Raw genomic sequence first — 25,283 nt, 5'->3', positions numbered from 1 at the left:
GTAAAGTGAATGGCGTTTCACGTGGGGACAAACTATCTGACTCTGTGGTGAACCTCAGCGCTACAGAATGTTTTGGTGTCTTTCAGCTCTTTGTTTTGATTTTAACGCCTGAGACTTTAATATTCAGGTTCGCTAGCACTGCTCTCATCAACCACTTTTCCAGCAGCAGGCAGCCGTTCTCAACACAAGAAAAGAAAAGAAAACCAAAAAAAAAAAAAAAACACTACCTGCTTACCACTTAACATACAAACACAAAGTTAGCGATTAGCTGGTGAGCATAGTGGAGCATTTAGCTGCTAAAGAGCCAGATGTTTCCCTCAGGAGTTTGTTGAAACCAAAAACAGAGCTCACAAAATTATGGGTTTACATTCATGAAGTGGCCAGAAACATGACACCAAATAAATGATGATGTTGCTATGTATCTGTTGGATCTGTATGGGTGTGTAAATATGTAACTTTTTGCTAAATTGTTAGCAATATCAACTTTATAAAATGGTGATATGTCAACGTTTTGTTCACAGCTTATTGCGCTGACCTCAAGTGGCCAAAAACTCAATTAATGCAGGCTTAGAAATAATACTTTTTTTTCCTATTTTTCATCCACCATTCATTTTTTCTGATGTATAATGAGCATTATGGCAGTCTAACAGTCTCTGCTTCTTTAATATTCCGTACCCTTTTCATATATTTTCTCTTAGATCAAATATGTCAGTGTGGTTTGTTCTTCCCTTGATCGTCCGCTGACCAGTCGAGCTCAGAGTCTCCATCCGTGGAAAAAAAACCAGCGCTTCTGCTTTAACCAGGCTTTGATGTATCCGGGCTTAGCAGCAAAGTCATTCCTCTCTGAAACGTATTAACTGGATATTGAACTTTCTGATCTTTTTCTTCTTTTATTTAAAATTGGTTGTAGCCATTGGGGCTCTGTCTGGAAACAGACAGGATTTAATAGTATTTGCATTTGGTTGGTTTAAACTGTTCTGAGCGTTAAAGAGCTGTGGTTCATTGCACCACGACATTTCAGATATTTAAATGTCGGGCCACAGACTCAGATGCAGATATTTAATCCTACTCTGTCTATACATTTTATTCCCAAGTAATCTGTGAATTTGAGAGGTTGAAGCCTATCATTTCTACGTGACATTAATGTTGTATTTGAACTTGTTGTATGGCTTTTCTGAGCAGTTATGATTTGCTCCATAGATACATTTCACTGGGTCGGTTTTCACAGCGCCTCCTCATTGATGCCCTCCCTCCTCTCCGCTTCTGTCCACACACCTGTAGCTCCTTTGTGTTGTGCCCTGTGCTACTTACGAGGCTGTGTTTGTATTTTACCTCAACACCCTGATGAAAGCTTTCAACCGAAACGCGATGGTGTCAGCCATGTCATATTAAAGGCTTTTTTTTTATGATTATACTCAGGACTCAGAGTACCTTGGTTTTTCACCTCTTTTTTCTATTCTGTGAGTTGACATGCAATTATGAACTTTTTTTTTTTGGTGTATATTTCAGCATTTGGGCCATGACCCTGTTTCTTCAGCTTTTCATGAACACAGAAGCACTGACAAATTTTCAATTGGATGATAATGAATTTTTGAATAAATTGATTAGGTTGGCAATAGTTCAGCACTTACTGATAACTGCCAACAACAGCCTACTTTAACTAATTTGCAATCATTTTAATAAACCAACAGCAGGAGCAAAAATAGTCCTGTATAACCCGTTGTGTATATGAATATGTCAGATACATTAAAGTGATTATCTTCTGTAGGTGTGGATTAACCTGTGGACTTTGCCAGGGTTAGAGTTTGCTTTTTTAAATGACAACTATCATTTTGATAAAGAATAATAAATAAGAATAATGAATGATTAGAAATAGATTAGAATTTTTAGACATGCAATCAGCGTGTCTCTAGTCATGGCAGACCAAAAATATCTCAACAACTATCAGATGACTTGCCATGAAATTTTGTCCAGACATTCATGATCCCCAGAGCATGAATCTCCCTGACTTTGGTGCTCCCCCTAACATTTCAAGCACCTGTCTATTCACAATTCACAATTCACAATTCACAGCAAAGTTGCTTTTGGTAATGAAACACTGAAAGTATAAAGAGTACAGGCTTTATACACATATCCTGTAACATTATGACAACATTTATATTAGTCTACAGCCACTAGAGAGGATTCAAGACTTTCACACAGTCCAGAATCTTTTCCAGAAACATGCCACTAACAAATCAATACGTGCTAACCACATGATTGTTTGAAAATAATGCTTGTGAACTGTTTGCTCCTGCTCTAACTTTTGCAGTCGGTTCCAAGTGGAGTCCTCTGTCCCTTGCGGCATCGTGACAGAGTGACTGAAGACCAGCAGAGAGCAACAGAGGGCAGCGACTCTGCTCACCGCACACTCAGAGAAAATGTCAGAAAAAGGGCTGAATATGAGGACGCAGGAATCAAAAGGGTCATTGTTCCATAAGTGTAATAAACACATACGGGGACCAATGCTATGTAATGTGTGTTATCATGGAACAACACTAGTGGCTCTGTGAGGCTGTACTGCTCAGATAGATAAACCAGTATCGGTCAAATCTGGTAATTTGTTTGGGTAATTTTGGTGGGAGCAGTCTTTTTCAGGAATACCTTGATCACACTCACACAGTCACAGACTTTCACACTTGGAAGCTGCCCTCTACGACCGCAATCTGACCTGCTGGCCTCTAAGCAGATTAAGACAGGTGATCACCAAAGATGAATGTCTGCAGAGGTAGAAGGGGATATTTCCCTCTGAGGCGCTTGAGGAAAGTCAGAGGATCGCCAAAGCTTTTACAGTTCACCCCTAACCATATGCCTGTACCAGATTTAATGGTAATCCGTCCAGTAGTTGTTGAGATACTGCAGTCTGGACCAAAGTGGTGGACCGATCAACATTGCCATCTCTGCAGCAACACTATTATCAAAAAGGTACAAAAAGGTCATATGTGGCAGTAAGTTACTGCGATGTGACCATGAAAAAATATTATTGAATTAGATCAAATCCAACTCATTTAGTCAATTCCTTTGTATAACCAAGTAGGACGTGTTATTTTTTAGGTTTGAAAATAAATTGGATCATCTATATTCTTCAACTTTAAAATGGCTTTAATTTACTCAGATGCTGTTGTGTCTGCAAAGACATGGTGCAGCTTTGCAGCCTGCAAGCCTCCTCAAGAAATCCTCATATATTTTATGGAAACATAATTAAAAAAAAAAAACAAAACTCACATCCTTGCCCATCTGAGGCAAGAGACAATCCAGATTGTTTTGTAACATTTCTGCTGGTATGTCCCCCATGACTCCAATTTGCTAATAGTTTCCTTTATGTCTGAAATAAGGTTGGCTACACACAAAGACACCCATTGATGACATAGAGTTGCAGGACCGCAAAAACTCGCGGACAGCAAGGTCTCTAATTCAAATACCAGAATTTGTCCTGGGGAGAGAAGACATATCTGAACCACCAGGCCACAGAGGTAAGAAAAGATGTTTAGTAATGTATATAAATAATATAATAATATAACAAATCAATGAGGATCCTTGGAACATTTTCCCACATGTTTGCCTAAATTGTGGTTGCGTTCTTTTGTGCTCTGCTTTTGTGCTTTCACAAATTTAATTCTGACTTTTTTTTTGCTTTTAATGATGTTGTGAATGCCTTGTCCTGCTTTTCAGTGGTTTCCCTGCTTATATATTGACTTTTTATGTCACCTTTCTGTTACTTGTTGCCTTATTCACACATAGATATAACGTTTTCACCTTGCAACTTTCAGTTTGTGACCTATTTATGCTTTTTGCAGGTCACAAAGGCCTGTCTCACTATGGAGTTATCTTTTGCTCTGGTTTTTGCATTTGTTCTCCCGCTCATCAGGGCTCAGGTGCCCCACTGGGGACCATGTCCAGAACCGGCCGTTCAACCTGCGTTCAACCTCAAACAGGTACAAACATAAAACTAGAAAAATAGTGTGGGGGACATGATATTTTGGGACCAAAACGGCCGGCCTTTATTCAGCTAAAAGCACTGAAATAATTAAATTACACCAGCTGGGAGTGGGTTAAAGTTAAGTGTAACCAGATTATCAATAGCATTTTACTTTTTTACCATTGTAGTTTGTCAAAGTGGAGCTAATTTAAACTAATTTACATACTGGTGAGTATTTACTCTATAAGGATGCGTCATGTTTTATAAGATGCTCAAGTTTTTTTGTGTTAAATCTGAACCTGCAACATAACTAGCAACTAAAACTGTTAAATAAATGAAGTGAAGTAAAAAGCACAATATATCCCTCTGAATGTAGCAGAGTGGAAGTATAATGTAACCTCAGAGAGAACAGCACTTGAGTAACTCTTATTATTCCACCGCTGGTAATGAATATGTTTGATAGGACACCTACCATATGTTTTACTGACTCCACTAAAGTATGTAGATTTATTCATACTCTTCAATCAGAGTGCTTGGAATTGTCTGTGAACTCGTGTGTTTTTTTACCCCCACAGTTTATGGGGAGATGGTTTGAAATTGCCAAACTGCCGGCCCAGTTTGAGAAGGGCCGATGCATTGAAACCAATTTCACTTTGAGGACGGACAGCTCCATTCGAGTGGTCAGCTCTGAATTACTGTGAGTCCTATCCGCAATTTCTCTGTGCAAATGTGGAGTCAGGAGGTGATGTTTGCACGGTGTGTATTTCCCTTTAATCCAACATGAAATTTTGACTGTCTGGAATAAAACAGAAAAGGAGAGCTGAGGAAAATCGAAGGGACTGGAGTCATAGAGGATATGAAGAATCCGGCCAAGCTGGGAATAAGTTATTCCTACGGTGAGCACGACTACATTTACTACAGTTTTGAGAAATACTGCCACTGCTGTGTGTTAAGGGAGTTCATTGGTAATGTTATTGGGCTTCTTAACATGAACAGACCTCAGACTGCTTTTTCTCCAGGAGAAAATATTGTTAGGTGATCTTTTGATCTTGTTTTGTGCTCCTTAACTCTTATGCCTTCACCACAGTCCTGCCCTACTCCCCTTACTGGATCGTGTCCACTGACTACGTGGACACGGCCCTCGTGTATTCCTGCACGGACGTCCTGAGGCTCTTCCACGTCGACTTCGCCTGGATCCTGGGCCGAACACGGACCCTGCCAGACTCCACCGTCGAGAAAGCCAAGGACATCTTTGCCAACAACAACATCGACGTGAGCAGGATGATTGCCAGCAGGCAGCAGGGCTGCGACAAAACTCTCTGAGGGTCGACTCAACTCTGCTGTCCTTTTGTGTATGTGTGGAGCATAGTTTTCCCACCTTTTTTTAATGACACTATAAATGTTTACAGCACAAAATAACTGCATGGCTGTACTGTGCATCATAGAAAGTAGTTTGATGTGAGGTTGTTTTAAGTATAACAGCATAAATGAATACTGAGATATAGTTTACCCACCTTTTTATTTAACACATCATCACTGGTTGTGATATTACAAGCTGAGAGTAATGTTCTGCACAGTATTGTCAGTTAAGCTGTTCATTTTTTCATAATGAAGCATTATTTCATTTGCTGAATAAAGTCGTGAAATCAAACTGAGTAAATCTGATGTTTGTACCACTAATTGGAAATGTGTAGCATCTAATTAGAGTAAATTAAAGTCACTTAAACTTACCGCACGTGATCTTCCTTGATTCCTAAGTTCAATCGCGAAAGGTCAGCAGTTCGATTCCCTGTACCGGCAAGAAAAAAATGGGGGCGGGGGGATTGAATGCTCAGCGTTTTCTCCTCCCTCAATTCCCATGGCTGAATTTCCCCTTGAGCAAGGCACCTAACCCCCTCAACTAATCCCCAGGTGCTGTAGTTGTGGCTGCCCACTGCTCTGGGTGTGTGTGTGTGTGTGTGTATGCTCATTGCTCCCAGTGTTTGTTTGCTCATTGCTCCAAGTGTGTTTCTGCGTGTTCACTTGTCACAGTTTGGTTGTCACAGTTGCGTATAAAGAAGTACATGGCGAATAAAGATTCTTCTTCTTCTTATTAATATCTTTGTGTTAATCAGTCAAACCAAGACATCTGATGCCATCAACTTGGGCTTTGTGAAATTGCGGCAGGTGTATTTCACTGTTTTTTCATGATTTATATCGTAAATGATTGAAGCAGGTTGTTTGAGTAAAATTTTGAATGCAGGACTTTTACATGTAACAGAGTATTTCTACACTGCGAGTACTTCTTTCACAACCGCTACGATACGTGTTGCAGTTTAGTACAGACTACCACATGTTTTGTATATGACATACGCAACATTACTGGCAAACGTCAAAGATAAAATTAAAAAAATAAATCATAGTTCAAGAGATTAAACGATGTTATATCACTTTAAAAAGATTATGATATCCAGCTGTAAACAGCTGTAGTTTAAATAGTGGTACAGGTGAAGTAAAACATCTTTCATGAGCATCTTTTCTGACTGTAGTAGTGACAGTACACTTCAGGTAGAGCTGCAAACAATGATTATTTTCATAAACTGATTAATCTGCAGATTATTTTTTCTTGATTATTTCCCTCTGAAATCTAGTGGAGTAGAAATATAAAGTAGCATTTAAAGACAAAAAAAAAGTTTGACAAATGACTGAAACCATTATCAAAATAGTTGCCTTTCATTTTCTGTCTATCAACTAATCGTTTCAGCGCTACTTGTATATATTGATAGGTAAAGTACTTTAATTTGTAACAAAGCGTCATATTTTTTAAGATCTTCATATGTTTTGTATGTAAGCGTCTTAATCAGAAAAGGAACTTTTAACCACAGCTGTCCGATAAATGCAGTGGAGTAAAAATTACAATATTTCCCTCTGAAATGTAGTGAAGTATCCTTAAAAAAATAAGGTGAAAGTACCTCAACGTGTTACTTTAAGTGCAGTGATTGAGAAAATGTCGTTAGTTACTTTCACACCTCTGTTGTTATACGAATGAAGCCACAGTTTTATCCATGAAAGCAGCGGAACCTTTGTCTCCTGACTTGACTTTCACATCGGATTTGTTTTCAGTCGGTGCCACACCAGCTCAGCTGTGTAGCTGGAAGAAGTGGGTGAAAAGTCTGACAAATCTACAGCTTTTTTTTTTTTTGTTCATCTCCGCCACTAAATGATCGGTCAAACAGTAGTGAGTGGATGAGATGTTTCCTGAAGGCGCGGGACCCGATGATTGATGTTTGGCTCCAAAGCTGTGGGTCATCGCGGAGTGATGGCGGAGCCGCGGACACCGACCTCCCGTGTTTGCATCCGCCAGTCTCGCCAAGAAATAGCCAAACTTATCCACGATATTGAGGACATAACTCAGTGTAAATATGTGAGCGTCTGCAGTGACGAGAATGTCAACGATGTGGGTACGTTGATTTGCTATCGCAAGTTTAATGTAGATATGCACTAAGTTGATGGTAACAACACGTTGATCTCCTGTCGCACTGTGCTGCTTCGCATGGAGAATAAAACAGCGCACTGCAGCTTAAGAAAATATAAGACAACTAAGAAAACATCTTCACCAATGTGACAACACGTGTGAGAAAACACACCCAAATAGTGAAAACATAACCAAATACAGAAATGCTGCTGGTAGCGCAGACTACAGCGGAAATGTTTCCAGGGGACACTGAAAAGTGATGAACGCGGCTGGGGCAAGCTCGATGTTCCCATGGTGACTAATGAACGAAGTCGACCGACGGTCAGAGGTTTTAGAAAATGAGCTAAAATCTGACTTTTGTTTGTTTGTTTACACATTCAGGTTGCGTGATTCAGAGATCGATCCAAATATCTGCTGTTAATCCTGCAAAGTTCAAAAGTTCAAAATCAGAAAAAAAATATAATTCCTTGTTACCAGTCGTGAGAGCAGGGCTGGTATAGTTTTCACCTTGTGAGTCTGTGTGTGAGTGTGTGTGTCATCATAACAAAGTTCGGTCCTGGAGACACCTACTGTAGCGGGATCTACCACAGAAGTGGTTTTCAGTACTTTAGCAGGTGTCTGTCTGTCTGTGGACAGATTTTGTCACCGCGATAGCGTCACAGTCGTGCGAGGTACAGTCACGAAACTTTACAGATGTGTAGTTGAGATCAAAATGAAGGCCGAGTTGGATGATGGGCGTGGGGCGTGCAGTAACGACTATTGAGTACTCATGTAATAATGTAGTTATGACTACTGAGTTCTCATGTAATATTGCAGTAACTACTGAGTTCTCATGTAATATTGTAGTAACGACTACTGAGTACTCATGTAACAATGCAGTAACGACTACTGAGTACTCATGTATCAATGCAGTAACGACTACTGAGTACTCATGTAACAATGCAGTAACGACTACTGAGTTCTCATGTAACAATGCAGTAACGACTACTGAGTTCTCATGTATCAATGCAGTAACGACTACTGAGTACTCATGTAATAATGCAGTAACGACTACTGAGTACTCATGTAATATTGCAGTAACGACTATTGAGTACTCATGTAATAATGTAGTTATGACTACTGAGTACTCATGTAATATTGCAGTAACGACTACTGAGTTCTCATGTAACAATGCAGTAACGACTACTGAGTACTCATGTAATATTGCAGTAACGACTACTGAGTTCTCATGTAACAATGCAGTAACGACTACTGAGTACTCATGTAATATTGCAGTAACGACACTGAGTTCTCATGTAACAATGCAGTAACGACCACTGAGTACTCATGCCGTGTTGCGGCTGGTGTGATCCCATCGCAAGATGGGCTCCAGTTGTTCATATACGTCATTCTTGTCGCCTGATGATTATCAGGTGTTTGTGTTATGCTCAGTCAGGGAGGTTTAGTCTTAGGTATAGTCACCCTTGGTCTGTCAGCTTGCAATAATACGATGTTGATTTTTCTTAATGAGCTTGTTTGGTAAGGTATGCCACCTGACGTATTTCACTGAAGTGATATAAAGTGGCCGATCAGTAAGATTGTCAGGCGAGGATGAGTTAAAATAGCTTTGTTTCAATTACTTTCATATAGTAAGTCACTATATGACTATGTACTCATATAGTCAGTGGCCACTTCATAAGGAACACCTGTAAAATTTAATTCAATAAATAAGAACATTAGAAACTCAGATCAATATAATGCAGTCCAGTTCAACACCACCAATAGCTACAACTTCAGTATTAAAAACAAAAAATTTGGATTAACACCTTTCTGACAGTGTCAACAAAAACATTACTGACATTATGGAATAACTGAACATTATTATCATCCTAAATGTAGAACGCTGAACAGTTATATTGGATTGCATTAAAGTGGCCATGGAGTGTATATTAAAGGAGGCAAGTGCTGTTTTTGACAGTTATCAGTGTGTTTGAAGTAAAATAATTTTTTCTTTGCATGAAAACAAAGGTTTTACTGAAGTTTAATTTAACCTTTGACAGGGGTTTTGCAAATGATAGGAAGAAAATGGCTCTAGCTGTGGCCTACTGAAGGGAAATGTCAGACAAATTCAACTATCATTATAACTATCCATGTGTTTTTTCCTTTCCTTGTTTTGATACTGTTGTACAACGTGTCCTTTTCAATCTTGAGCAATTGACAACATAAAAACATTGACAGTCACATTACATAAAAAAACTGTACTCAGAATATGGGTATGTGAGCTCTTTTGCTTTGAGGAAAGGTGAAAATATTTATTCTTCACCTTTAAATATTAAACACACATCTACAGGTCAGATATCCATTTCTGTTTCCAACTGACTGGCAGCCCTCTGCAAAGAACAGAATCTTTTTTGAGAAGAAGAACGATGGGAAGGCAGCAACCATCTCCTTCACTGGGATGCCATTTATTTTCATTGGCAGCATGTCGTTTGAGTGCCACCTAGTAAAAGACGGGGCAAAGAGAAAAAAAGAGAGATATGCTCAGAAAAACGCAGCAGTAGGTAATACAATACTTTACATGCATACTTACCTCTCTCGACATACTGAATTCCGCTTTTGTACACTAGCAATTTTCTTTACTCTGTTGCTCCAAATACTTTTTACAATGAATTTTGCAGTTTCAGTTCGGTTTGAGGTAAACATTTTCTTCTAAAACTTACTCGTTTCGTTGTAGTCTGGAGATCATGTGCACAAGAAAAGAAGATTCTTGGCACAAGACGCCAAAAAGATTGGCTGCCCTGCAGAGCTCAAGGTGACAAGAGTGGCCACGTTTCCTGACCATAAGGTAAAGTTGTTAGTTACTATATATCTCCAGTTACCTTATATATACAGTCCTGTGCCAAAGTTTGAGACATTAAGAGTAAAGTGACAGTGCTTTCAAAAATAATGTCACTGTTCGTATGTGGACTTAGGCTGTCTCAGTGTCTTCTGTCTCGTCATGTAATCCCAGACTGACTCCACGATGTTAAGATCAGGGGTCTGTGTGGGCCAGACCATCTGTTGCACGACTCTTTGTTCTTCTTGTCTCTGAAGATAGCTCTTCATGACTGTGCCTGTATGTTTGGGGTTGTTGTCGTCATGCTGCAGAATGAATCTGGGACCGATCAGACGCCTACCTGATGGTACTTCGTGATGGATAAGAATCTAAACATCTTAACAAGACTTTTGCACAGTACTGTAGGTGGGTCCCTGTATGTGACATGCAGAGCTTGGCTAAAGGAAGCCGGTGATTCATTTTAACAAACCTGCAAGCTCAGCTCCTTTCCCCATTGCGCATGATGCCGAATTGACAACTCAGAATCAGTTGTATCTAAATAAATGTTCTATCTGTGAATTTTTTCGCTGCTTCAGATTTTCAGGGACAGTGTGTGGGAAAGAAAGCGTGCAGGACAAACCCTGAGGATGACCCTACAAGAGAACAAGCCAGTAGCCTGGGAAAACACCTACTATGTGTTGGTACCACTACTGGAGGATCATGTTGGCCATCCTGTTGTTGGAAAGGTAACTATTGTCTTTGCCCCTGTGATCCAGTAGTTGATGATTCTTGAATAGATGTAGCGTTTCTACTCCTCTACAAATATTTCTTACATCTGTCATTCTAAGGTGGTCAGGCAATGCAGTTTTAATTTACAGAACACAACAAGATGTCACAAGGGACATACACAGCATTGACATATCAAAGTGAGCTGGAGCTTCCTCCTTAACACTCCCTTTTAAAACCATCACTATACACCCCTGTCTTGTTGAGTGTTTGTACCATTTCAAAAATGACATACCAACAGTTCTGTAAAATAAAAGCATAAAAGTACAAGTTATTTTCTGCAGGTGGCTTGCGTTCGAGAAGTGGTTGACCCCAGGGTTGAGGAAAGAAAAAAGGAGCTGTTACGACGGGGAGTCAAGAGTGTCAGTGAAATGCGCAGGCATATCAGAGAATTTGTAAAGCGCAACCTTTTCAAAGGTGAAAAGCCACCTCCACTGACAAGGTATCACTATTACACCCTGCACCAAAACTTGAGAAATATCATGAAATGTGCACGTGATGCTGTCAGTCACCCCAGTGATGATCAGGAGAACTTGCAGGTAAGAAGGAGTTTTTTCATGGGCAATGTTACTATCAACATCCTTTTCACTTGACAGGTAGCACTCAACCCACCTACAAAAAACAAAGCATTTAGATTATCCTTTATCATGGTTCAACATGAAAGTATTACACCGTAAGATTCCCTCACATTTGTTGAATACTTTTACAGCACACATGAGATACATGTATACTACAAAATACCATTTAACAGGACTCGTTGGTCTAAGAAATGGGCCATACTGTACATACTAGTAATTTCATGCCTATGCATTGAAATTAAAATGGTCATAATGTACTTTTTTGTTCTTACAGATCCTTGCACAGACATGGAGAAACAGAGACCCTGGTGACAACATCTTTGTCAGGCCACATCGAGAGAGGGAAGATTTCCTTCCGTGCTACCAGACAAAGTGGCAGCAGCGACTTCTGCACCTGTATGGGCGGGACGTCTGCCTCCTTCATGCCGCGTTTAAGATGACGAAGCACGAACTGCCGTTGTTTTTCCTGTGGGTCCGCACAAATAGATTGCAGAGCTGTCCTGTGTGATTTCCACCAGGATAGGGTGTGGGGTGAATGGATGAGAAAAGTGGACCATGGGGTACAGAATCAAGCCATGACACTAGCCCTTTCTGAGAAGAATCGCTGCAGCTGACACTCTCCAGGAGTATTAGCAGGCACTCAAGCAGCTTCAGGACAGTGAGCAATGGACCAGGAATCTCCTCTTCCAGAAATGGTTTTAGACAACATGGCTCCCTGAGGTGAAGGTAAGAACACATAAAATTTTAATAGAAAATCAACGCATATCTGCATATGTACCTAACTAAATAACTAACTCTTTTGCACTTCATTTGCTACAAAATTTTAAACAAAGGTAATATAACATAAAGTGCTTGAAGCACATGTGTATCGTGACCCAGCCACTGCTTATCATTTTCAAATGTGAGGGGATGAAGATGTAAATATTACAGCACTTTTACTTACAGAGATGGGTCACAGTTTTCCTTGAGGATTCGCTGCCACAGAAAATCACAACCAACAGTGGGCTTGAGCGGCTGAATGAGACTTTGAGGTTCAGGCACCTGGAGAACAACCAGACCGGCACCACGAGTGAAATGATGACAATGATTGTCGATTTCATCCCCCAGATGCAAAAGAAGTAAGTTTAGAGTGTGCTTATATTATAGTATCAGAAGGGATTGGATGATGGTTTTTTTATTTCATGGTACGATTCAGTACACGATATAGGGCTTATGTTTCGATTTAATCATGATACAATTAAAAGTCCACAGACAACAGTGCATGACTGCAGAATACTTGTGCTTCCTCTTTTTCCCTTTTCTGGCACTGGTTTGATAAATTGTAAAAAAAATCGGTCTGACGTAAAGTTGTTCTTTATACCACAAGTATTGCTTGGGTTTTTACCTCTTCCCCACGCACCTTGGAAGTATGTATATCGTAACCCTGCCAGTTATGGGTCAATCTTTTGTTAATGCCCACAAGGACTTCTGCGACCGTAGTTCACATGTGCGATTCAAACAGAGGGCAACTTGGCGCGACGTAGCTAGCCACCTCCCAGTTCTCACTCCCAGTGTGCGCTGTTATTGTGATATAGCTCTGAGTAGCGTGGGAAGTCCGCTTGACTGTTGTTAGCGAAATGAGGTTAGCTACTGTCAAGCTTGCTGTGACATCTTGCCTGGTTTCTCTGTAGAGATTTGGTGTGGCAACACTAGAAACGCATTTCCTTGTTATTTCAGCTCCACCACTGCAAGCAACTTTCTAAAGTCCTTGCTTTCAACTATAGAAAAATGGCTGTCGATTGGTTGCACTGAAGTTACCAATTGCTTTAGTTATTTCTTTAGCTCAGCCACAGGGGTACAAAATGATTTCAGCAGTGGTTTTTTGGCCCGCGGCAGTTTTTTCCTTTGTTACGTGTCTATGGTATTGGTGGAGATTAGCGCTCATGTTGGTTGTGTTAGCTGTTGCGTAGAGCATTATCATCTTGCACAACTCACTGATGTAAGATGACTTTGTATTGTATCAGCATTTTACAGGAATGCCGAAATTCACTGAAATACTTCAATGCAGGTGGAACATTTTCTATCTCTGTATTACTAGCATCGCCTCCAGCTCCTCTCATCTTTGAGGAGTTTAGGTCCCAGGAGACTGTTTTGTATAATAGGGGCAATTGCGCCCTCTGCAGTACAAAGTATGGAACGGGCAAGGAAAAACATGTATGACTATGGATGGCTACAGACTTCTGTTACCATAATGGCAAAAATAAAAAGTAGCTGGTGTGACGAGACCACACAGTACATATCATGAGACCAAGCAATACGCTTCGTGATGTATTTGTACTATGATATATCAAATTTCGATACATTTTCCCATCCTTAATTATTTGTTCAGTGCTGAGGTATAACATGGGCCTACCTCTGTTTGTAATATCTTACCTGAAGACCTGCAATCCTTACGCAGTTGACATAAAAGATGCTTATGTTATTTCTCAGGTACACGCAGCTGAACATCCAATGTTCCTCTGGGTACAAGTACAGTGCCAGTACACCCACCTTCCTTCACAACCGACCATGTGACATGGTGATTCACATCAAAGACCGAATGGCAGCAGATTTAGGTCCTGAACATGTTACACAAATGTCTCATGGAACATTCAAGGTGACCAGTGAGTCAGACGGAGGGAGTTGTGTTGTCACACTAGCGTCAAGCTGTACTCTACCATCATGCAGTTGTGAAGACTGGAAGAGAAACAGACTTCCGTGCAAACACTTTTGTGCAGTCTTTAAAGCGGGATGGACATGGGATGACCTCTGCCAACAGTACAAAAACAAGTTTGCAGTTTACAGTTTGCTTTTGGAAGGACAATCCATCTCAACCTGTCTGCAGGACAAGTTTATCCAAGCGACTATTATCTATACTTTAGAAAGGCTCTGAAAGCTAAAATGCATTCCTCCTATTGGAATGTGAAGACAATCTTTCCTTTCACAAAAGTCAACAACAGTGACATTCGTACATAGAACATTTCTAAGATAGATCTAAGTAAATGCAGAGTTGTTTATGTTGTCAGATGCTTGTATTTTTTTAATTTCAGATGCTTTGTAGTGTATGAGTCTGGCAAATTATTTCACTGGAATAAATAAATCATAAGTATAAGTTGTACATTTGTATGTTATTTGTTTTTATTTTTCCAAAATGTGGTCCGCCAATGCAGAGAGGGAATAAAATTGGTGTTGGCCTTGTATTATTATAAATTTACTGGCCCCTTTAAATACGACTGTTACACTGGGAACACAGTATAGCAAATAGAGTTCCCAGTCGTATTTTAACAATAAGACAGTATAGTAGTTCAGTGTTGTTTACCAGGTTATTCATTTATAATAACACTACGCCATACCAATTTTATTCCTCAATTCTCCGATTTGACTAATATCATTAGATTAATACTGTTGTAATTGTGGCTGGTTGAAGTGCATCTCATTTTTAACGGTTTTATATAGGACTGCAACTAACTCTTTTCATTATGGATTAATCTCCTGATTACTTTCTTGATTATTTCCTTCAGAAATGTAGGGGAGAAGTTATAAAGTATATATGTTACTTTATATGCTATAAAGTAGCATTAAAACAAAATTAAAATGTTTGACAAATGACTGAAACCATTATCAAACTAGGTGCCTTTCATTTTCTGTCAATCAACTAATCAACTAATCTTTTCAGCGTTACTTGTATACATTGATAGGTAAAGTACTTTAATTTGCAACAAAGCATCATATTTTTAAGATCTTCACGTTTTGTATCTAAACATCTTATTCAGTAGAGGAACTTTTAACCACAGCTGTCAGCTGTAAATGTAGTGGAGTAAAAAGTACAATTGTTCCCTCTGAAATGTAGTGAAGTATAATGTAGCATTAAAAGTAAAGTGCAAGTACCTCAAATATGTACTTAAATACAGCGCTTGAGAAAAATGTCGTTGGTTACTTTCACACCTCTGTTGTTATACGAATGAAGCCACAGTTTTATCCATGAAAGCAGCGGAACCTTTGTCTCCTGACTTGACTTTCACATCGGATTTGTTTTCCCACACCAGCTCAGCTGTGTAGCTTCTCCAGCTGGGAGAACTGGATGAAAATCTGACGAAAAAAAATACACCGTCTTCTTCTTCATCCATGCCGCTAAAAGATCAGTCAAACTCGGCCGCCATGAAACCCGCAGTGGATGAGATGTTTCCCGAGGGCGCTGGACCGTACGTGGACCTGGATGAGGTTTGTTAGCTGACTAGCTGATTCGCTAATTCGAATTCGGTATCCGTGACAACCGGCTTTCTCCCTTTGTTATGACCTTTTTTTTTTCTTTTTTTTTTTATTATTATTTTTTTTTTTACAGCTAACACTTTCATAGCTCACTAGCTATTTAATGTTAACTTAGCTAGTAGTTACGTTTAATAAGTAACAATTTCACACACACGGTAACGTTAATGTTTATTTTCTCACAGACAGACGTTGATTTAAGTTAGCTAGTAACTTTTATTTTATCCCTAATTAGGTTGCAAGTTAACCTTACATACAAACTGTTTGACGTATCACGAGTGTATTGTTAACTAAACCAGCCAATATACACCCACCGAGCACTTTATTAACGAAAGGAACACCGTACTAATACTGGGTAGGGCCTCGCTTTGCACAAAAAACGGCCCCAGGTCTTCGTGGTCTGGACTCCACAAGATGCTGGAAACTTTCCTTTGATATCCTGGTCCACGTTGACACGATTGTAAAACACAATTTCTGCAGACCACATCCCAAAGGTGTTCTGTTGGATTCAGATCTGGTGACTGGGGAGGCTACTGAAGTTCATTAAACCAGTTTGAAGGCGACTTATGCTTTGTGACGTGGTGCATTATCTTGCTGGAGGTAGCCATTAGAAGATGGTACATTTCGGCCATAAAGAGATGCACATGGTCAGCAACAGTACTCAAATAGGCTGTGGCATTCAAACCATGATGGATTGGTATTCGGGGGCTCAACCTGTGCCAAGAAAACATTCCCCACACCATTACACAACCACCAGCAGCCTGGACTGTCAACAATCCAGGCTGGTGGTGGTGTTTGTTGACACAACCCAGTGTTTGTTGACACAAGGCAGGTTGGGTACATGGATTCATGCTGTTGATGCCAAATTCTGACCCTTCCATCGGCGCGCCTCAGCAGAAATCCAGATTCTTCATGCCAGGCTACTTTTTTCCAGTCTCCATCTGTCCAGTCTTAGTGAGCCTGTGCCCACTACAGCTTCAGATTTCTGTTTATGGCTGACAGGAGTGGAGTCCGGCGTGGTCCTCTGCTGTTGTATCCCATCCACCTCAAGGTTCAATGTGCTTTCCATTCTGAAATTGCTTTCCTGCTCACCACCGTTGTAAAGAGTGGTTTTCTGAGCTACCGTAGCCTCTCGGTCAGCTCCCACCAGTCTGGTCATTCTCCTCTGACCTCTCTAATCAACAAGGTGTTTCCATCTGAAGCTCCTCACTGGAAGCCCCCCCCCACCATTCTGAGTAAAAACTCTAGAGACTTTTCTGTGAGTAAATCCCAGGAGATCAGCAGTTCAGAAATACTCGCACCAGCCCATCTGGCACCAACAATCATGCCACGGTCAAAGTCACTCAGAAAACACTTTTTCCCCCATTTTGATGTTTGACGTGTTTGATGTTTGATTAACTGAAGCTCCTGACTTGTATCTGGATGATTTTACGCATTACACTGCAGCCACAGGATTGGCTTATGGGATAATTGCTCCAGTCAGAGCTGGGTGGACTAACCAAAAACTGTACTCAAGTAAGAGTAAAATCTTGACTTTAACTCATCATGAATTAAATAAAGCTGTGTTCACTTCTTCACTTTTACCTGTGGGAGACCGTCTGTAGTTGAAATATTACTGTGTTAAAATAAATAATAAAATAAAAAATAGGCTGTCTTTTTTTTTTTTTTCTTTTTTTTCTGTCTCTTCTCATCAGGCTACATGAATGACTCACACTGTTGGCTCCGATATTTACATTATGGCGGAAAGCAGGTGTAGTGGTAGTTTTGAAGCAAGATATACTGTGTGTATTCCGGTAGTATTACATTTATTAGCATTAACACAACAGACGCACTTACTGCTCTCTGTCAGTTCAGTGTCAGCACGGTTCTCTATGTATTTAGTATATAAAGTATATATTATTATCTCACTGATCTAATTCATTTTACAAAGTAGCAAATTAGCTACGGTAACTGTTTTAATAGAGTCTATTAAAACAGATGAGGAACCTCCAACAAAAAGTTGCCTTTTGGATTGATAAGCCTTCCCATGGTTGGGATGAAAACAAGGACTTGCAGCAGCAAAAATAAAAGGTGGTCAAAGGGGGGGGGTCTTTGCAGCTTTATGTTTGATCACAAAGAAATTATACTGAGTACTTTATCTAAACAGACTGTATATAATAGGCACTTTTCCTGGTTGTCCGTAAGCTGGTTGTCCGTAAGCTGGTTGCCCGTAAGCTACTGGCTGACTTTTTTAGCTGAAATTTGTGCATGTGAGCTGCATGTTTGTTCTCCGGCAGGCTGGGGGAAGCACAGGACTGCTGATGGACCTGGCCGCCAATGAAAAGGCAGTTCACGCAGACTTCTTCAATGGTAAAGATTTCGTCACATACTCACAACTTTCCGTGCATTACCCTCACACCTAACAAACCGAGGTTCTCATAAATTACACAGTCCGTTTGAACCCTGCGTTAAAATGTTGAGTCAGGTCAATGATAAGTCAGTATTATCTGCAAATATTGCTCACACCACTGGCCTTACCCATATATCTATGTTTAAAAGGATAATATGCCCATTTCTGACAGTTACAGAAATAAGGGTCTACAGTCGGATACGAATATTTATATGAATTGGTAATTATCCACTTGTAATGATACACCGTGATGCTGATCATGATTCACCTCTGATTTATTAGGATTATATATGTTTTTCACACATGAATTTAGTTGAATAACCGCTGATAGCGAAATGAAAAAGATATCGGTTTCTCAAAACAATGTTTATATTGAATATTAAGAGCCAAATGCCCATGTACTACTTCAGTCATTACCTTCCACCAGGAGGAGTTTTGGACTAGTGTTGCTAATGCTGATCTTACTGTTACTTGCCTTGTTTTGACTGCTCCTGCTGGTATCAAGAACATGACCACTCTTCTTTATTTATACTCTAAAGCCTCAAATGATCAGTGAGGTCGGTGGTGCCACCTTTGTATTTTAAACCACATTACACGTTGTGGATACAACAGTTGTTCTGTCATGCTTTCCTATGTTGTACCTTTCCGAAGTGCTTCCAAAAACTGGTTGGAGTCTGACACCCTTGCCTGTGTGTAAATTTCTTCACTAAAGCTATGTGATTGGAGGGACTTGTCACAAATACACACGTCCCCGCAGGCAGTGCAGACTGCAAGTGTTTGTACAGTCACACATTTTTTGTTCTTCAGGCTCTGTGCTTTTGCACATTCAATTTGAAATAAAATCATGGATTCTCCATTGAAGTGCCAGGTCTCAGCTTTTAATTTGAGTCGGTTTACATCAATACAGAAAGAACTGTATGTGAGATATGGTCCTTTTAACACATAGTGCCCACACCGCAAAAGTTCGCTTACTTTCTTTTGAACCCTTAAACTTTGGGCACAATGTGCGAAAGACACCGAAACTAGTTAGTTACTTCAAATGAGTTACCAAGAGTTGGTTTTTCGGCAGCTGTATAGATTACTGATTAAATTCTCACAGATTTTGAATCAGATGTGTGAATGTGATTCAACATACAGAATCTGTGTCTCTAACTTTATTATTGATTTTTTGTTTTGTTTTGTTTTTGAAAAGTGTCGATTCAGTTATATATCCCCAGACAGAACCTTACAGCACTTTGAGCTGTAACGATCCTCTTAAAGCGTCAGTACAAGTTATTTTTGTCTCCCAGGTAATTGAAAGTGAACTGAGGAGTCTGTCATCTTCAAATACAAAATTGTCAGTCAGGGCAGATTGGATTTATTAACACATGATGTTTTTTCACCCCGGGGCTTCAGTACACTGCAGGAAACTTCTTTACAGGCCCCAAAACATTCCTCGTACCCGGCCCCCCCTTTTACAAACTGCATTTTATAATGTAGTGTGATCTCTGTCCCGAGGCGCTGCTACATCAAACGGCCACGACTTCTCGCCATGTGCGACACAGATTCCACGCACACTCCTCAGCAGGAGCTCTGTGGATGTGCTTTGTATGAGGCCCGTTTAGGGTGGCAGCCTTTATTCTATTTGATAGAGATGTGTACCACGTAACTGTCTCTAGGCTCATTGAAGGCAGCTTCCAATCCCCTGGCCTTCATTTTTATAAAGGGATTTTAAACGTTTATTCATTTAAAACAATCAGCGTCACACTCGCTTAATTCTTTCACAGTCACAAAAGTAAAATTGCTGTGACAATTTTTTTTTTTTTTTTTTTTTGTGCTAATTTGTGTTATTCCACGCTGCTGAGAAGTATTCAGGCTTCAGCAGTTTTGTGAGAATATGACTTGATTGTGTTTACGTCTAAATGGCTTTTCACAAAGCCTGTGCCTACTAGACTGATTTGAAACTGCAGTACTATAAGTAAATCATAAATTTAGCCTTTTAGAATTGTCGTGTAGTATCAGGTTGGTGGAATCAGTTTCAGAATGCAGTATTATCAGTTCGGGCTCTCATTCATTCAGTTTTTCCTGCATGGTTTCTTACAGGAGTGGCGGATACTAATAAAATTCTCTATCACATAATATGTAATTTTATATTGAGAGATACTGTGAAATTATTGAGAAACGGTTCCACAAAGCAGTCCTGCTTCTTGATTTGTGATATTGCCCTTAACGTTCAACAACATGGCAGGAGGAGCTGTGTCACCTGAAGGTTCCTGTCTTTAATTGTATGCAATGGGTTTTGTTTTTGTGTGTGGGGGGGGCTTTAATTATGCTCAAAATATTGTTTTCCATCATGGGCTGTTTGTGTTGTCTGTGTCTAACATTTTTGTGTTTTGTATGTTTGATGACATGTTTGAAAACAGCATTTTGTGCACAGACAGACAACACATATTCAGAGCAAATTCCTGAGTGCAGGTTAAGCACAATGTCTGTAGCCTGAATACAGACTGTTCAACAGCAAGTGAGCAAACTTTATTTATATTGCACAATGGAACACTTTTAAAGTTAACATATAAGTTTAGAACCATCACTCAAAATTTCTTCATACGTTTTTGAACCTTTAGCAGCAGTCATGGACATTTTGGGCTCTGCCTTCCTCAGCGTGTGTGTGTTTGTGTTTGTGTGTGTTTGTGTTTACCAGGTGTCTGTGATTATATTATTTACTTAGTGTGTATGTGAGTTCTGTGGACTCTTCCTCCAGGCTCGTAGCACCCTAAAGGATCTCAAGAGTTTTTGCTGGACCTGAAACAAACAGTCGATTAATCGATTACTTGATTGAAAGAAAATTCATCGGCATAGTTGCTAATCAGTTAATGGTTTCAGGTCATTTTTCACGAAAGAATGCCAAAGGTTATCTAGTTCCAGGTCCTCAGTTGTGAGTATCTGCCGATTTCTTTGTCTTATGTAACTGTGAACTGAACAATTTTGGGTTTCGGACAGGGGGTCAGACAAAACATAACATCTGAAAGCATCACATTGGGCTGTAGGGATTCATGATTGGTATTTTCTGACATTTCATAGATCAGTATTAATTAATGACAAAAATAATTAGTTGTTGCCCTATTTTTTAGTTTACCGGAAAAACACCAGGGCTGCAAACTAAGGATTATTTTCATTAACTATTAAGCTGTCCATTATTTTCTCCATTAGTCAGCTGTTGTTGTGCCTAGTAGTGCCATAGTGAAAAATGGCCGTAATAAAGTCCAACAGCCCAAGGGGATGTGTACAAATTACTTGTTTTATTTTACCAACAGTCCAAAACCCAAATGATTAAGAAAAGCATCAAATTCTCACTTTGGCGAAGCCATAACCAGCGAATGTTTGGCATTTTTCTTTGAAAAACTCTTGAAAACAGAGCTGTGAATGTTAATACATTCACTAAAAGAATGAAAGCGTATTTTTCTTTTAAGGTGGATTTAGTGAGTGTTAAATGTAGCTTACCTGCAACAGAGGATGTGGCACATGTTATCATGCATGTTTCTACAGTTCTCCTGCTGACCTCTGACCTCACAAACTGTCAGACCCACAGGAAGGCTTTTTCTGCAGACTCCTCACCAAGTGCATTCCCAGATCCTTTTATATTTATCACCCTGCACCCCTCTGACCCACCAACCTACAGGGCTGCTTTATGAGAAAATGCCTGGCTTGCAAAAACTTTTGAAATACAGCCACAGTGTTGTTGTCCAGCTGTTATGTAACTTTAGTGCAATTAATGTGTTTTTGTTTTCCTTCCACAGACTTTGAAGATTTGTTTGATGATGATGACATCCAGTGAAAGGCTTAACATGTCTTCAGAGGAATGACGGATGATACTCACACAACTCCACACCACTTTTTTTATTTTATTTTTTTGTGGAAAGCAAACCTGCCATTTACTGTCTAATGACATACAATTTCCTTTCATAGTTGTCTTAGTTTCAGGCTTTGTAAAACATCTTTAAAAAGTTGTCCTCGGCTCCAGATGTTGTGAAATTCTTAAGATCCCAAGGATTCCTTCAAATATGGTATGTTAAAATTATTAGCTTGTATCGTGCTCATGCCTCTGATTGCTCCTAAGGCGGATTGCAGGTTTCAGTGTGCTGGGGAACACCTGTTAGTAACGTAATTATACATATGATGGGCAGAGGCTCCATATGTTGTCGCCTTAAACATGCTGCAGATGGTATATGATAAATGATGGTCTGCTAAAATGGGTTAAATTATTTGTATGATAGTGTGTGATAGTCACATACGCTGTGTTTTTTTTCAAACAGTGTCTCCTGCTACGTCAAAAATTTGTACATATGTGTACAGTAGTTATGCCACCACACTATTTTTTATTATGGAAGTCTCCATGTGACTCTGGTTGAAACTCAATAAATAGCACTTTGAATATAAGAAGCTATGAGTGTGTGTGGATTTTCATGATTCACTTTTTAACAATAATAATGGTGCATTTTATTTATGGAGTGCTTTTCCAGATGCTCAAAGATGCTTTACATAAAAAAAAAGTAAGATTTTGAAGATGGAAATTGCCACTGTGAACACTGCTATGATGTATTCATATATATGTTTTTATTATTATATTCAATACTTTGAAAGGAAGTTTTACAAACTTAAGTCAGAGCAAAAGACTATCTCTTAACTCTCAATTATTTATTCCAAGCTAATTATAATTAGAAAGTGACCAAATGAGTCATGTGTTCTTTTTTGATGTAGTGTTTTCTGTAGTAATTTGTCCCAGTTCTGTGCACTGAAGACCAAGATTTTTCTATGTACTTCTATGTACTTATTTCCCCCAAGGTGCAGCCTTTTACCGAGCTGATAATAAGGTTAATTATAAGACTAATGAATTGTTCCAGTATTGCCAAATCTTAAAACCACAGAATTTTTTTTTACAGTTTATTCCTGGAATATGAAGTGCAAAATGTCAAAACTAACCTGAGGAACCTAAAGCATGAGGCAGCACTCAGACTGAGTGTGATAACCTGCAGCCAGTGCAAGAAAATAAAATCTGGTAACTTTCAGAGGAGAGCATTACAAACAGTCACCTAGACTTACTCCTTGTGTATGAGAAAGCCAGCAGAGTTTTTGCAATAAAATATAGTGGGTAGTGGTGGAATCTGCAGCTATCAGCCTATAGGTAAACAGTAAACAGCACACAGGCTGCCGTGTGTAAGGAGATGTACATCACCACTGTCTAAAAAGACTGCTTCAAGAATGTTGTCTACAGAACGTGAGAGAGCAGCCTAGCTTTTTGCACCATATAGTATTTTTCATTCTCAGTTTGTCAGTAAGGTAGATTTGATCAAATCAAATTATTAACTGTATAATGAGAGACTCCCTCCGTATCAGCAACAGTGAAGGTGCTGATCTGAAGGTCAATAATATTTCCAGTTCTGGGCAAGAGCGTGTTGGGGTTTTATTACTATTCAGCACAGGTCAGAGAGTGATAAGAGGCATATGAAGAGCACAAAATGCAAACTGCAGGTTTTTGAAAAAGCTTGCTGTACAGATTCAGCAAAACAAACGACTGTGCTGTCAGCACAGAAATGTCCAACAGTGACGTACAAGACAATGGTATTAATTACACTAAAAAACTCTCAATAGTGCATTAACCAGCAGTACACACAAAGCCCTGTCCGATTGGGGTTTGTAACATGGAGCACAGGCTCAGGGATTGGGACCAGAAAACAGAGGTGTCTGTAACAGCAGGATATAATCAGCTTTATTAAAAAGGTTTAAGAAAGTCCTGATTAGCTTGTTCAGACAAGGCACAACATAACTTTTAATCTGTAGAGGAACAGAAATAATTCTTTCTGCAAATCTATTTGAAATAGATTATTTAATAAGATAAGAGGAGGCTATAATTTATATTTCCCTTACAAGACTAAGAGTCTACAGCCATCGTCTCTGGAAGGCTGTAATTAGGCACAGCAGAGCTTTTAGCTAAATGCTAACTTTGCATGCTAACATGTTCCTAATGCTAACAAGGTGATGTTTAGCAGGTACAATATTCACTATGTTCGTCATCTTGGTGTACTGTGTTAGCATGCTTACTTTTTTCTCATTAGCAGGAAACCCAGAGTACACCAGAGGATGATGGGAACGTCATTAGAATTGCAGGTATGTGGTCATAAACCAAAGTACTGGACAAATCTTGATCGGGTGATGGCGCTGAAAAGTCATCGGCTCACCTTAAGTGAGTAGGGCTAATCATCGGGGGACCACGAATGTCTGTGCAAAATTTCATGGCAATCTCTCCGTTAGTTGTTGAGGCTGGACCAAAGTGGTGGACCAACCAACACTGCCATCCCTAGATCCACGCCGCTAGAACGGCCGAAGACGCCCTGACAAAGAAAACATGATCTGTTAGTCTCAGTTCTTTGTAGAAACTGACTGCAACATAAACATGAACATTTCACTGAACATCTGAGATTTTGAAACTATGTACATTAGCTTTATTTGATCACTGGAAGCTCTGACCTAGAAAGCAGACTTGAAACTGAATATCTGAGGTACTGTCACAACTTTCATTGTGTTGGCTTTCTTCTTCGCATTGTAAGTACTAATAACTTATGTTCAGAAGTTCTTTGTTCAATCAAACTTTTCCTCCCTCTCTAGCTTGACAGAACAACCTTAAATTGTTAATAATCACAGAGTGATTTGCTGTTGATTTATTTGTGTATGATGTGCAACTTAAACCACAAATGAAGTATTTACATAAAAGCATTTGACAGGCATTTTACAAGGGTCTCTGTTTTTAATGAGCTTTTCTTTCACAAGTAGCATGAGACGCTTAATGGGTTTCTCTGGGCCCAAATTTCTGTTGGGTTGCCGTGAATTTTCCGTGCAACGAAAGAGAAGGACACCTCTCCTGATGGCTCTTCTGCTCTAAACTGAGGAAGACGACCTTTTGTCTCCTTCTGAGACTGCCCCACTTATTCTTAAATGAGTAAATTGCAGGGATCATAACCGAGGCTGAGTCACTATCAGTCATGCAAGGGGGACACAGTCCCAGG

At 39.6% G+C, this 25,283-nt stretch overlaps 2 protein-coding genes and 2 long non-coding RNA genes across 6 annotated transcripts; 3 read left to right on the top strand and 1 right to left on the bottom strand.

The window, feature by feature from the left end:
- The first annotated feature begins 3,857 nt into the window (after positions 1 to 3,857).
- Positions 3,858 to 5,281, top strand: apoda.1 (apolipoprotein Da, duplicate 1). The gene is made up of 4 exons (XM_040144305.1): positions 3,858 to 3,974; positions 4,534 to 4,655; positions 4,769 to 4,854; positions 5,046 to 5,281. The coding sequence occupies exons 1-4, from the start codon at positions 3,858 to 3,860 to the stop codon at positions 5,279 to 5,281; spliced, it is 561 nt and encodes a 186-aa protein (XP_040000239.1).
- A 1,794-nt stretch (positions 5,282 to 7,075) lies between these two features.
- On the top strand, positions 7,076 to 14,673 carry LOC120799365. Of its 3 annotated transcripts, XR_005708825.1 has the most exons (8): positions 7,076 to 7,398; positions 10,126 to 10,236; positions 10,489 to 10,632; positions 10,803 to 10,952; positions 11,277 to 11,531; positions 11,845 to 12,296; positions 12,516 to 12,688; positions 14,040 to 14,673. It is a non-coding gene; the product is annotated as an uncharacterized LOC120799365 (long non-coding RNA). The 3 variants fall into 3 exon arrangements; XR_005708823.1 differs by having other exon boundaries at positions 10,126 to 10,632; XR_005708824.1 differs by lacking the exon at positions 7,076 to 7,398 and adding an exon at positions 7,706 to 7,733 and having other exon boundaries at positions 10,126 to 10,632.
- Positions 12,181 to 15,600, bottom strand: LOC120799366. The gene is made up of 3 exons (XR_005708826.1): positions 15,477 to 15,600; positions 12,514 to 12,611; positions 12,181 to 12,285 (listed from the first exon to the last, which is right to left on the bottom strand). It is a non-coding gene; the product is annotated as an uncharacterized LOC120799366 (long non-coding RNA).
- Positions 15,601 to 15,695: 95 nt separating this feature from the next.
- Positions 15,696 to 22,662, top strand: LOC120799364 (COP9 signalosome complex subunit 9). Its single transcript, XM_040144485.1, has 3 exons — positions 15,696 to 15,809; positions 18,131 to 18,203; positions 22,020 to 22,662. The coding sequence occupies exons 1-3, from the start codon at positions 15,714 to 15,716 to the stop codon at positions 22,055 to 22,057; spliced, it is 207 nt and encodes a 68-aa protein (XP_040000419.1). The 5' UTR covers positions 15,696 to 15,713; the 3' UTR covers positions 22,058 to 22,662.
- Positions 22,663 to 25,283: the final 2,621 nt, after the last annotated feature.

This window comes from Xiphias gladius, chromosome 14, assembly GCF_016859285.1.
Source record: "Xiphias gladius isolate SHS-SW01 ecotype Sanya breed wild chromosome 14, ASM1685928v1, whole genome shotgun sequence".
NCBI lineage: Eukaryota > Metazoa > Chordata > Actinopteri > Istiophoriformes > Xiphiidae > Xiphias > Xiphias gladius.
This window is presented reverse-complemented; position numbering and strand designations above follow the sequence as displayed.